At 41.4% G+C, this 14,560-nt stretch overlaps 1 protein-coding gene across 1 annotated transcript; it reads left to right on the forward strand.

Annotated features, from left to right (window-relative positions):
• Window positions 1-1,978: 1,978 nt before the first annotated feature.
• On the forward strand, window positions 1,979-13,981 carry LOC112214282 (inhibitor of growth protein 3). Its single transcript, XM_024372926.2, has 11 exons — window positions 1,979-2,121; window positions 2,265-2,336; window positions 3,217-3,317; window positions 3,686-3,751; window positions 10,854-10,950; window positions 11,220-11,291; window positions 11,455-11,738; window positions 12,034-12,242; window positions 12,564-12,756; window positions 12,849-12,887; window positions 13,009-13,981. Exons 1-11 carry the CDS (start codon window positions 2,094-2,096, stop codon window positions 13,123-13,125), a joined length of 1,278 nt encoding a protein of 425 aa, XP_024228694.1. The 5' UTR covers window positions 1,979-2,093; the 3' UTR covers window positions 13,126-13,981.
• Window positions 13,982-14,560: the final 579 nt, after the last annotated feature.

The following is a 14,560-nucleotide window of genomic DNA, read 5'->3' on the forward strand; positions in this document are numbered from 1 at the left end:
GGGGGATGGAATGTGGAGAGCTTTCCGCCTCCGAGAGATAGCATGCATTGGTCAAGAGGTCACATCTAGAGAGAGGATTATTGTCTGGAGTAAATGTGGGATGGGACTAAATCATGGGACTTCTTCACTGGGGAGAGCAACAATAATACTGTAATACGTGTCACCACTCTCCCACAGATGTCCATGGCTATTCTATTCTATTATATTCTGTTCTATTCTTTTCTGATCTGTTCTATTCTGTTCTATTCCCTGTGGGATGACATTACATAGGCCTATCACATCCTCTTCTTGATACATATTCTTGATGATTTATTGTATCAATAAGGTATCAATCCTTCAGTTATGAAACACTGAGCATATCTCAGCCATCTAAAGCTTTCATTAGATAATCGGATTATCGGTTAGCCTATCACTATCCCTGTCGATTCTGAGCTCATTCTAAGAAAAAACATGAATGGAAAAGGGGAAGGAATGAGTTACTCCATAGGCTACATAATCAATCATTAAAAAGAGGAACAATAGGCTCGGGTCGGCACAGGCATTGTTATCTTAAATTATTGCCTTTCGATCTGTTTTTAATGTCCACAGTCTGGCCATTAACCAAAGGGGATTGATCAGCTTTAAAATCTTTATTGTTAGAGATGCACACAACAAAATAGACTCCCGTTAAAGAAATTGACCATATATCTTGTGTTCTCTGATAACAATCATGTTGACTGAATAGATTCAAGGACATTTCATCACAGCATATACTTCCTGGGTGGTCTTCAGTGTGAAAAATCCAATGGAGGCGAGGAGATATGAGAAGATTAGAGGGAATGAGGATGGGGTGGGATGGGATGGAAATGGTGAATGGGGGGGGGATTGAGAGAGGAGTGAGACAGTGTTTGGTGCATGGGATGGATGGGTTAGGGCTTGTAATGAAGGGTCGGGTTGAGAGAGGTCAGGAGAGGATATTGAGAGGATACCAAATGTGAGAGACTGGAGAAGGGGGTGAGACAGTAAATGAGAGTGAATGAAGGTGCACAAAAAAGTTATGAATGACTAGCTTCTCGTGCTTCTATAACATGCCTCTATATAACAACATAAGAGTGGAATTCTGTTTTTTGATTTTTTTTTTAAACAAATTAATTAAAAATAAAAATATCAAATGTCTTGAGTCAATAAGTATTCAAACCCTTTGTTATTTAGTCAAGCCTAAATAAGTTTAGGAGTGAAAAATGTGCTTAACAAGTCACATAATAAGTTGCATGGACTCACTGTGTGCAATAATAGTGTTTAACATAGTCATTTAAATATCATCTCATCTCTATACCTCACACACAATTATCTGTAAGGTCCCTTGGTCGAGCAGTGAATTTCAAACACAGATTCAACTGTGAAAAAAATAATTGACTTTTTAAAATATTTTTTACAAATGTTAAAATCATTCTTTTACTTTGACATTATAGAATATTTTGTGTAGATTGTTGACAAAAAAATAAATTAAATCCATTTTAATCCCACTTCAGAACACAACAAAGTGTGGAAAAAGTCAAGGGGTGTGAATACTTTCTGAAGGCACTGTATATCAGGCCTATAATGGACTTAGATCCATAATCTGTTAGACTATTCAAATGTGGGGTGTTATTTTATTTTCTCAGTGTGTTACTTATAGTTGAATGTGTTCGTTATAGTTAAATAATATCTCAATTCAATGTGTGTCTAGGCCTACACAATATAAATTGTGCCAGATGAGCTTTATTGTTGCTCACCTTCATTGAGGTTACACATAAGTATTAATTTACAATTAAAATAGCGCATTTGCATTGAAGTTTGATGATTCAAATGTATTTACCTCGTTGGAAAAGCTTAATTACGCTATTTCAGTCAACGTTTGAAATTGATGTCTATGAACTACAGGAACTAACGGATTTTTGAAGTTTAGCACTCAACTCCATATCTGGCCAATCACATTCTACGTTCTACTGACGTCACTTTCTCTGACCTCAGTTTGTCAGTGGTATTTTTTCTTCGGGACACAGCGGTTTGCGGCGCCATATTGAAAGACACAAAATATTGTCATAAACGCCTAAAATATCTAATTTGCCAAGATGCTGTACCTAGAGGATTACCTCGAAAGTGAGTACTACGTTTATTTTACGCGTAGGTGGTATTATTTGTGTATTTACTGTCGTAAATGTGCATAATTCTAGCCGGAGCGCGCCCGGACTGTTAGCCTAGCCATGCTAACACCTATATTCGCTTTTTCTTCTCGCTGGCAGTGATCGAGCAGCTACCCATGGATCTCCGCGACAGGTTTACGGAAATGAGAGAGATGGACCTGCAAGTTCAGAGTATGCATTGCTGCAACGTGACAGTTTACAAACACTTCACCGGCGAGCATTTTTCAAGTTGAAAACACATAATTCTCAGCGTCGCACTTTTTAGGGTCATGTAGAACAAAGAATCGAACTCCTAATGAGCTAGTTGGCGTCCAAATAAAAGTGATAGATGCAGTATTTTTATTTGTATAGCTAACACACCTAGCTAGCGGTAGCGAACTTGGCTAGTTTAACATTGCAACAACTTTCAGTAACCTGAGACAGTTAACGTTAGTGGGTTTGTTTGATTCTAGCTAGGGTTATAGAAATTACAACATAAGGTCATGTTATATTTGTTTTCCATATAGAGGTACAACTAACGTTTGCTGATCGTGTGTGCATGCACAGAAGTTGAACAATGAATGTAAACAAGACAGGGGACATAGATTCGGAGCGTACACCTCGCATGTAGTATCAACGTTATACATGTAACGTTAGCTAGTTAACTTTTTTTTTTCATGTGACTATAACTAGTTACATATACGTGAACTGTTTGCTAACTAGAACATACACCAATATTAATTTAACCTTAACGGCTATGTAGTATAGTGGTTCCCAACCAGGGGACCTTTTATAGGGGGTTCTTGAGATGACTCATGAGACCATAGTCCTACTGGTATAATGCACACGGACTTGTACTCCGGGCAGAGCAAAATTCAGTTGGTGGTACAGTAATCGAAAGAGGTCGGGAACCACTGCGGGTCCACAGACACCACATATATATTGTCCCTTCTTGTTAGCATTGAAGTACAAATGGATATTAATTATTCCACATGCATGCAGAGTATAAACTCATATGAATAGTGTCTCAGACACACCTGTCCAGGTAGCTCACTCTTCCCATTTGCTGTAGATGCCATGGACCAATTGGAGCAGAGGGTGAATGAGTTCTTTGTCAATGCAAAGAAGAACAAGCCAGAGTGGAGGGAAGAGCAGATGGGAGTCATCAAAAAGGTGCCAAATAAGTCTCAGATTATGTATATTTCCCTTTTCAAAAAGACAGTTTTGTTCTTTTAATCCCATAAATGTTTTATGATAAAGCTGTACCACCACACTTTTTGTGATGATTCTTTGTGCTTTGTCATTTACATTTTAGTCATTTAACAGATTCTCTTATCCAGAGCTATTTATAGTTAGTGCATTCATCTTAACATAGCTAGGTGGCACAACCACATATCACAGTCATAGTAAGTACATTTGTCCTCAAAGTAGCTATCAGCAAAGTCGAAGCTAGTAAAAAAGTGCCCGTGTTAGTTCACTAAAGGCTTTTATTTTTTTATATGGTGTCAGCTTGGTCTCTGACAGCTTTTTCTCGGTTTCAGGATTATTATAAGGCATTGGAGGATGCAGATGAAAAAGTACAGCTGGCCAATCAGATTTATGATCTGGTGAGTTGGAATTTCAATGCCAAGACGGAGCTCTGTCTAACAATGTCTGTTTTGTTTCATGGGTCCTGGGAAACCACTTCTATAAAAAGGTAGGGACAAGGGAAGTTGGAGGAGAATCTTTATCGCTTGTGGCCTTTTTCAAGATGATTTGTGGGTGCGTGTCCCCACTAAAATATAAAATGTTCTGTTCAGGACTGTGCTGTCTCTGTGCCACTGGGTGGCAGTCAAACAATGCAAATCATTTGGAAGTCACAAAAATGCCAGTCTTTTCAGATGTTTTTAATATTTATTTAAATATTGAAATTTCTCTCTTTTTTTGTACAATATATTTATTGGCATTTAAAACATTTTTATTTATTTTTTACAGTTTAAGAATCATCAAAATATGACACCGATAATGCCATGTTATTCCTTCCACCTACACAAAACACCATGCTACATGGGGGCACATTGTGCAAAACCCTTCCCTCCCCAACACAGGAACACTCCTCTCCCTCCCCTCAAAGCCGATATTAGCCTCACTAATTAACAACAAAAAAAAAGAAACAGAATGACCTTCACATTCCATGCTAGAAAATAAATGATTTCAACACAAAAACGAATAATAATAATACATTAATGAAGTATGTAGTAATGAGGCAGCTAAGGTGACGTCTGGGGGGACTTTCAGAAGTTTCTAGAGACATCAGTAAATTCAAAGGGTTTATTATATAAATTGTATGTTATTTTTTCAGATGGAATATAGGAGGACAGTTGTTTTAGCCACATCTGCTTGCTTGACGGAGTGTCACTCTTCCATATAATAGTTGTGCATTTATTGGCTGCAATGATGGCCAATTTAATGAATCTGGTTTTGCTACAAATATTAACTGGTAGAACAGAATCATCTCCAAGAAGAATAAGGGAAGGATCTAGTGGTACCCTCATATTAGTGACCTGTGATAAGATCTGAATCATGTCTTTCCAATAATAGCTTAGTTCAGAGAAGGACAAAAACATGCAGAAGTGTGCCCACTCCCTTTTTACACCTTGGGCAAAATTTAGAATATTTAGAATTGATCTTATACAGTCTCTCTGGTATAAAGTAGACCCTATGTAAAATATTGAATTGCATCAACTTGTGCTGAGCATGTAAAAAGAGCTTTCCCCATTTCTCATTCTCAAAAATGAGACCAAGGTCATCATGCCACTTCATGCAAGCTTTCACACGTTCATCGTTCCCCAATAGAGCTTGAAGACCAGAGTACATGTAGGAAATGAAACCTTTTACCGCTTTCCAGCCACAGTTTATCAGTTTTAGGTTTACTCATGGGCTGAATCCTATCTCCCTGCTGAGTGGCAATGTAATGTCTAACCTGTAGGTACCTGAAGAAATTAGTTTGAGGTAACTGAAAATGAGATGCCAGTTGTTGAAAGGATAGTAGTTCACCTTCTCTATAGAGATTACCAAATGTTTTAATTCCTTTGTTGAACCAAGAAAATGTAATACCATCTCTCAGGGCGCTTTGGGTAAGATGGGGTTGTTATAGAAAGGTGTTTGTTCATATATAGATCTAAGCCCTTCTGTTTGTTTACAGACTTCAATCCATATATTTAAAGTGTTTTTAATGAAAGGGTTGTTTATGAGACCTAGCAAAGCTTTAGGTTTGCTAATATAAGGTATATATGCTAATGTAGCAGGGGTCAGACACTCCTCCTCTGTCTCCCAAGAGTGTGAACTTGTTGTATTTTGCCATACCCACACAGCCTTTAACTGAGATGCCCAGTAATACAACTGGAAGTCAGGTAGAGTAAGTCCTCCTTCTGAGTATGGTTCGCATAAAGTTGTGAGTTTCACTCTGGGGGGTTTTCCCTTTCCACAGAAATGAAGACATCTTCCAATTAAGTTGTTTGGAAAAAACTTTGGGAATAGGAAAAGGCAAGGTTTGAAAAGGGTACAAGAATTTTGGTAATATATTAATCTTTACACAATTGTCTCACCTAATAAGAGAAATTGGTAAATCCCGCCATCTATCTAATTCTTCCCCAACCTTTTTGAGAAGTGTAGTATAGTTCAGTGGATGTGTCTTAATAATTTCAGAAGGAATTTGCAATCCAAGATGTCATTTTCTGTGGTTTCCAAGTAAACGACTGGTCTAAGATTGGGTTCTGCATAGCTGCCCTGTTAAAAGGCAAAGTTATACTTTTCGATGGGTTTATCTTATATCCCGAAAAGGTCCCATATTCTTTCAGGATGTCAACTAATGCTCGGAGTGAAATTTCTGCTTTATTGAGGTCGTCATCGGCATATAGCGAGACCAGATGTTCAGGCCCACCTATACGAACACCATGGATGGATGGATGGATGAGATCTAAAAGCTTCTGCCAGTGGCTCGATAGCCAAAGAAAAAAAGAGAGTACTAGCGGGACAACCCTGTCTTGTGCCACGTGATAGAGAGAACTTTGAGGAAATGTTTCCATTAGTCAGGACCTGAGCTGCTGGACATTTGTACAGTAATCTAATCAGACCAACATACTTAGGTCCAATATTTATCCTCTGTAAAACTTCAAACAGGTAGTTCCATTCTATGCGGTCAAAAGCTTTTTCCGCATCTAATGAAGCCGCCACTACAGATTCTTGGTCATTCTCTACATAATATTAAATAATCTTCTGATATTATCAGGAGATGAGCGGTTTCTTACAAAGCCTGTTTGGTCCATATCAACCAAGTCCGGAAGAACCTTATCCAGTCTAAGAGCTATGAGTTTCGCAAGAATCTAATATGAAGTGTTCAATAGAAATATTGGCCCATTCGACCCACAAAGCAGAGGATCTTAACCAGGTTTGAACAAAACTGTGATCAGTGCCTGTTCAAGTGTGTCTGGGAGCTTTTCTGTCTCTATGGCATAATTAAACATACTGCAAAGAGGCTCAATTAGTTTGGGTAAAAAGGATTGATGGAATTCAACAGGGAATCCGTCTAACCCCGGTGATATCCCCCCAGCAGTGTTGGAAATGGATTCCCTCTGATGTAATCTCTTTCTCCAAGTGCTCTCTATCCTCATCAGTTAAAGTTTGTACATTGAGTTTGTTCAAAAACTCATGCACTGTGGCAGGGGCATCCCCTTCAGACTTGTACAATGTTTCATAAAACTCCATGAAGACTAGAGTAATTTCCTCAGGACTGTGAAAAACAGTGTTATTGGGTAGCTTAATAGAGCTAATAACTCTACTAGCATCCTCTCGTCTTATTTGCCAAGCAATCAACTTTCCTGCTTTATCTCCATTTTCGTAGTAGTTTTGTTCTCCTTAGAGCATTTTCCGCTTTATAGGTCGTCAGAGTGTTGTATTCCAATCGCTTTGAGTGTAATATTTGTAGAGTTGAGTTGTCAAATGTTACACTGTTCATTTTCCAGATCTCTAATTTCATTCTCCAACTAATTTACTTGAGCCTTATACATCTTATGAGTACCTGAACTAAAGGATATGATTTGCCCCTCAGATATGCAAGGAGAGCTTCCAATAACATTAGGGGGGAGGCAGAGTTGTATTGGTGCTAAAAAGTGGACTATATGAGGGTTCAGAAATGTTACTTACTAAATAATCCCACATTTGTATGTGCCAAACCTCCATCTTGAGGGTGGCTATGCTCTACTGACTGGTACTGAAGCCAGCAGGGCAGAATGATCTGATATACATCTTGGTAAGTACTTACACCCAGTCGTTAAACCTCCCTTTGCTGCAGGAATAAGAAACAAGTCAATTCTAGAGTAACTGTTATGGACAGGGGAGTAAAATGAGTATTCTTTAACCTTTTGGTTGTGAAATCTCCAAGTCCAAGTGTTTCATTTCTGCTTTTAACATTTTAGCTGCCTGTGTGAGGCTGATACTATTAGAGGAAGATCTATCACTGGAAGGGTTCAGTACCAAGTTAAAACCCCCTGCCATTATTATCTCTGATGATGGGCATGTTAACTTCAAAAAGATGTCTTGGTGAAATTTAGGGTCATCATAGTTAGGCTCATACTCATTCACAATGGTAATGGGCTCAGTGTTAATGAAACCTTGAATGATCACAAACCTACCCCCTTTAATCTGAGATTGTATCTGAAAGGGTTAATGCTTATCAAATCAAATTTTATTTGTCACATACACATGGTTAGCAGATGTTAATGCGAGTGTAGCGAAATGCTTGTGCTTCTAGTTCCGACAATGCAGTAATAACCAACAAGTAATCTAGCTAACAATTCCAAAACTACTACCTTATAGACACAAGTGTAAGGGGATAAAGAATATGTACATAAAGATATATGAGTGAGTGATGGTATTGAGTGCAGTATATACATATGAGATGAGTATGTAAACAATGTAAACAAAGTGGCATAGTTAAAGTGGCTATAAAGATGCAGTAGATGATATAGAGTACAGTATATACATATGAGATGAAAAATGTAGGGTATGTAAACATTATATTAGGTAGCATTGTTTAAAGTGGCTAGTGATATATTTTACATAATTTCCCATCAATTCCCATTATTAATGAGTGGCCACCCCTCTTGCCCGAGAGGTGAAAGATTAATAGTACACTTGACCCACCCACTCTCTCTTCAGTTTATCATGCTGAGTCAGTCAGGTGTGTCTCCTGAAGAAGAGCTATATCAACCTTATGCTGCTTTAGATCATTCAGAATGTGTTTGTGCTTGATTGGGCATTTAGTACCCCTAATGTTAAGTGTCATAAATGTATAGTTATTAAGTGCCGACATCTTTGAAGGAAATAAGAAATAGGGAAAAGGAAAGTAACAAAACTGCGTTGTCTATACAACGTGTACAAAATGAAATTATAAAGTAGGCGGCAGGGTAGCCTAGTGGTTAGAGCGTTGGACTAGTAACCGGAAGGTTGCAAGTTCAAATCCCAGAGCTGACAAGGTACAAATCTGTCGTTCTGCCCCTGAACAGGCAGTTAACCCACTGTTCCTAGGCCGTCATTGAAAATAAGAATTTGTTCTTAACTGACTTGCCTAGTAAAATAAAGGTTAAAAAAAAACAACATACCCACCCAACCCCCTGCCCAACTGAGTTAAAGAACCCATATCCTTAGACGCTAGTCTTTAGCCTAGATGTACCTGCTATGCATAGCATCGCTCGAATTAGGAAGTACATTGACTCTAGCATGAAAATATTGTTAGTCGAGTAACAAAATACAATTTGATTACAACAATAATGACCGGACTATTTAGCCCCACTTGAGCATGTCTCAACAACAACAACAAAAAACCTGGGTGCGTTCATAGTCACCAACAGAGCCTACCCGCACACCCAAATGTCAACCAATCGGCATTCCCCAATGCGCCCTGAAACCTGTGCCGTGCGGCGACAAAAGCAATGACCACAAACGCACCCCAGCAGGTCAGGAAAAAAGACATCAAGCTATGATGAATAAATGAAAACCTTTTCCAGACAATAACTATCATCTCTCAAATATTAAATAGGGACAAGTAGTTAAACAATCACCATCCTCCTGAGTTCACCCTCCCCCTAAAATATTATATGTACGCACATAAGTGTAAAGCTATCAGCTAGCTGGCAATTAGGCGGCCAGCCAGTGAGTAGCTTATCCCTGTCTTGGTACCACTAACACCAGCATACATCTCTAACAATAAACAAACCAGCAAATGTAATAGTGGCTACAATTCCCTGAAGTAATATAAACAACATATATAAACAACATTAACCAAACCCGACTGGGCCTCTGTGTAAAATAAAAGTATACAGCAAAATGTAACTACCTGGCATAGTGTGGATGTATAGTAGCTATAGCTACACCCTTGTAAACATAGCGAGCTGGCAAAATAGCACAGCCAACATTAGCTATGATCCAACTTTACCTCGCCAATCATTGTCACGCTAGCCATCTAGCCAGCCAGCCAGTCAGTCGATCATATGAGTAATTTCGTTGTTTCCTCATGTGCTAACAGTTCACTATCTACTGTATCCAAGTTCAAAAGACAGTTCCTCAGGGTGTAGTAGACGTGAACAAGTCAGGAAGTTCTTTTCTCGTGTATGTTTCAGCCATCTTCACAGAGTCAAAGGTGCGCTCACCATTCTTGGTTTCGATCCACAAAGTTGCTGGGTAGCGAAGGCCGTATGCTAAGCCAGCCTGACGCAGAAGTCTCTTCAGTGGGGAGAAGGCCATCCTCCTCTTGTGTAGTGTGGGAGAAAGATCATACTTCTGGCTTCTCCGTATTTGAGCTCTCCCTTTGCTCGGGCAGCAGAGAGGATGTGAACAGTTTCCTGGTACCGTAGAAATTTAATGACAAATGCCCTGGGTGCAGCCTGGCCAGGCAGCTGCCTCCGTAGGGTGCGATGGGCCCTGTCGATCTCCAGTGGGTGTGCAGGAGAATTTTGGGAATCCATTCCCGTAGAAAGAAGATTGTCTCTTCCCTCCACGGCCTCTGGGAAACCTTGAAGTCTCAAATTCGAGCAACTTTGGAAATCTTCGTGATAATCAAATTTCTCCTCGAGTTTAGAGGTGGCATCTTCCAAATTCTTGTAATTTTTGGTCCACTTCCTCGCAGACGTCCAGGGTGGCAGCCTGGTGGTCAGCATGGTCTTTTTCTAACTTTGTCACTCGTCCCGTTGCGACTTTCTCGTCTTCGTGGAGTTTATAGACCAGTACATCAATTTTGCTGAGGCGTTCAGAAAGTGTCTCTAGGAATTTTGTTATACCCTTGTCCATCTCCATTCTGAACCATGCTGGTGCTTCTTCTGAGTTAGCATCCGCCAAGGCCAAAGAAGGGCTGTCAGAGGGGCATTTTTCTATGCCTTATCTGAGGCTTTGACATATTGGGTATCTTTTGCTTTGGCAATACAGTAGATGTTTTAACTTCCAATTCACTATTAACGAACAGGTAAACTGTGTCAAAATGCCTTAAAATTGTTTGACAGTTCGAGGACGCTACGCAGACGTGTCTTGTTAGAGCTTCGCCATAGAAACATTGGACAATCTTTTGATATTGATCTATTTCAAAGTAATTATTCAATGTATAAAATTTTGGAGGGTTTGTTCAACATCTATTGTGGGGTATGAACAGTATGGTATATAATGGGGTGTGTGTTGCAGGTGGACCGCCACCTGAGGAAGCTGGACCAGGAGCTGGCTAAGTTCAAGATGGAGCTGGAGGCTGACAACGCTGGCATCACTGAGATCCTGGAGAGACGTGAGTCAATCACAATACCATCGAAGACCCTTCCCCTTCATCTTAACCCTCTTGGCCCTGTCAGAATGTTGGGCTGACATGCTGCTTTTTTCTAGTCTTGTTTCGATTGCAATTCCGTGATAGTGGAATGGTATCAACCTTTCCATCGGGATATTTCAGCCCTGCTAGGGGGCAGTATTGACCTAACAATGACCCTGTTGAGTCAACTGTTGTGTCTCTCAGTGTTGTCACAGAGAGCCAGCTCTAACATTTTCTCTGTCTTCTGTCAGGATCCCTAGAGATGGACAGCCCTTCTCAGCCTGTCAACAACCACCATGCCCACTCACACACCACCGTGGAAAGTAAGTACAAGTCATGGCTGTTTGGCTGACCTTCTTTTTGGAGTTGTTGCATGTTGAAAGCCAATATACATTTTTCTAAGGAGCCTTGCTTGTATAGATGATTTGCTGCTTTCCTATGCGAGGTCATGAAGGCAGTAATTAATGTCTTGTTTCTGTGTGACAGAGAGGAAGTACACCACGCAGCCGAGCCACCACACTACAGAGCACGTCCCGGAGAAGAAGTTCAAATCTGAAGCCCTGCTCTCCACACTCACGTCAGACGCCTCCAAGGAGAACACACCCGGCTGTCGCACCAACAGCACGACGTCAGCCTCTAACAACGTGTACAGTGTAAACTCATCCCAGCCCCTGGCCTCCTACAACCTCAGCTCTCTGCCTGCTGGGCCCGGGGCTGGGGCAGGGGCCATCACCATGGCTGCAGCGCAGGCTGTGCAGGCCACCGCACAGGTATAAACACATTCTTTTTCACACACACAGACATACACCCAATTCCATTGCCCTCTGATTTTATTCAGATGAGTGCTGCACTGATGGGGATGGGTATCAGTATCTTGACCCAGACTGTCTGTTCTGAGAATTATCTGATTGGGACAAATGTCCTTGAATGTGTAACTGATGTGTGTCCTACAACTGTAACTAACCCTGTTCATGGCTATGTGTGTCTCTCTCTCTCTACCTGCCTTTCTCATCTTCTTTCTCTGTCTGCGCCCTCCTTCTCCTTCCCTCTCCCGTTCCATGTCAGATGAAGGAGGGCAGGAGGACTAGCAGTCTGAAGGCCAGCTACGAGGCCATTAAGAACAATGACTTCCAGCTAGGGAGGGAGTTCTCCCTGACCTCCCGGGATACCACGGGGGCCTACTCCACCTCCGCCCTGGCCAACACCCTCACCCAGACCCTCACCCCAGCCGGCTCAGCCGTCGCCTCCGACTCCCGCGGCGGACGCAAGACCAAGTACGACACAACTTACACGCGCGCACACACAGCCCCCGTACGCTCAAGCTAGCCCTAGCTAGTGGTCTTCTCCAGTGATATCACTTTTCATGCCTTATTAAACCTTGTCAATCCACCCTGAATCACCCCACATCAGATGAACAGATGTCAGGCCAAATCACCCTACATCATTTAGTTTCAGTGTTCAGTCCCATGATGTCACGCCACATTATGCCAGCCATGCTTTTCAATTCTACCTCCACAGCATGAATAAATAAATAAAGATGAAAAATTGAGATCTTGTCTAAACTGTCCAGTCTTTTCTCCCCTGCCCCTCCATAGAGGCAACACCAAGTCTTCCAACCACCAGTCGTCGTCCTCCTCGTCTTCTTCGTCCCTGTCGTCGTGCTCCTCTTCTTCAGCCCTGGCCCAGGAGCTGTCACAGCAGGCCTCGGCCCTCCCAGAATCTGAGACCAACAACCAGGTGGACTGGACCTACGACCCCAACGAGCCCCGCTACTGCATCTGCAACCAGGTACACACACATCCAGAGACACACTCTCTCACACTGGACAGCTCACACCTACAGCTGACAGGTTAACTAAAATGGCTTCTCTCTTGTTAAAGGTGTCTTATGGAGAAATGGTGGGCTGTGATAATCAAGACGTAAGTTTCCATTTGCTTTTCTCATTTTCTAGAACTGTTACCATATTACTTTCACATAGGACTTTATCAAATGAGAGATGACGTATGAGAGCTAACCTGAGTGCCCTTTGTGTGTTTGCAGTGCCCCATCGAGTGGTTCCACTACGGCTGCGTGGGCCTAACAGAAGCCCCCAAGGGGAAGTGGTATTGCCCCCAGTGTACTGCCGCCATGAAGAGGAGAGGCAGCAGGCACAAATAGACACCCCACCTCTACTACCCCACTCCTCATCCAGGACCATCCCACACCCCTACCCCTCCAAACCAACTGTCAATGCTATTTCAACTGTAGTTCCTCCCAACAAGTGTGTGTACCTGTTGTGGCCACACACAGTATTCTTATTCACCTGTCTGTCTGTGTGACCTCTCAGGGGTCAAAACAGTGGGGTCAAAGGTTGTTATTGCAGGGTCAGTCCTGTGTGAATATTTGGATGAGACACCTGACTAGAAAATCAAGACAAGGAGCCAAGACTTCCTGAAACTGCACCTCCTGGTTGGGTGTTCATTGTCCTCCCCCCGCACCCCCCTTTCCTCAATTTTGAGCCTTGGCGCACCTCTTCTCTCCCACGTTCATCAGACATTCCTTGCCTTTCCCCTTGTTACAGGAAGGGCTGCCACCCCCCGGCTTCCACGCACGGCTGCAACAAGAAGTGCTCATTACAGTAAAATGCTCACAGGGGAATGACACAGACTGGGAAATGTAGTCCAATGGTGTTTATTGGACTACAAAACCCAACCCCTCTACAAGTTTTGATTTGAATTCTAAATCGAATTGATGAAACACAACTAAGACTTTTAAAAGATGAGGATGAAGATTGGGACAGTGGTCATTTCAGGTAACGTATGGATGAATATGACTGAACCTCCACCATTGAGTCCTGTAAAGCTGAAGAGTTCAGAATGTACAGTGTAAGATCAGTCGTAACTGAAGCGTGTATGTCTGTGAGTGTACGTGTTTCTGTATGTGCGTGTGTGTGTCACTAGTCATTCTGTACTGAGACGGTGTGTTAAAGTTTCCAGAGATGTAGAAAAAAAATCTAATAAAGTGATCCAAGTTCTTTTGGTATTTCATGTGTTTCCTAGCTTCGTCTGTCAACGATGGCCTCTCTTCTTGATCAAACTTTAGAACTTCATAGCTCTAGGTATCCATTGTATTCGACTACACAATCAGAATGTAGATTGCTTTTGAATCACCAATGTTTTGATTCACAGCAGGCTTACAATGTGGACTGATTGCTTTGTAAGTGTTGTACGTACACACTGAAGAAGGCTGTAAAGCCGAAACGTCTGTGTACTCTATTCCTGTTGCAGTAAAACATTTAAAAATCTAATCAAATTATGTCACTTGCTCCGAATACAACAGGTGTAGCAGACCTTACCATGAAATGCTTACTTAAAACTGTGTTGGTTAAGAGCTTGTAAGAAAACTATTTACTACAAATAAAAGAGCAACCGTAACGAGACTACAGTTGAAGTCGGAAGTTAACATACACCTTAGCCGAACACATTTAAACTCCGTTTTTAACCATTTCTGACATTAGCTCCTAGTAAAAAATTCCCTGCCTTAGGTCAGTTAGGATCACTTTTTATTTTAAGAATGTGAAATGTCAGAATAATAGTAGAGATTTATTTCAACT

This window comes from Oncorhynchus tshawytscha, linkage group LG15 (assembly GCF_018296145.1).
Source record: "Oncorhynchus tshawytscha isolate Ot180627B linkage group LG15, Otsh_v2.0, whole genome shotgun sequence".
Taxonomy (NCBI): Eukaryota; Metazoa; Chordata; class Actinopteri; order Salmoniformes; family Salmonidae; genus Oncorhynchus; species Oncorhynchus tshawytscha.

Coding starts and splice junctions, on each gene's coding strand:
- LOC112214282 (XM_024372926.2), top strand. CDS start 2,094: ATGCTGTACCTAGAGGATTACCTCGAAA. Junction 10,951..11,219: donor CACTGAGATCCTGGAGAGAC/GTGAGTCAATCA, acceptor GTCTTCTGTCAG/GATCCCTAGAGATGGACAGC. Junction 12,757..12,848: donor GCTACTGCATCTGCAACCAG/GTACACACACAT, acceptor CTCTTGTTAAAG/GTGTCTTATGGAGAAATGGT.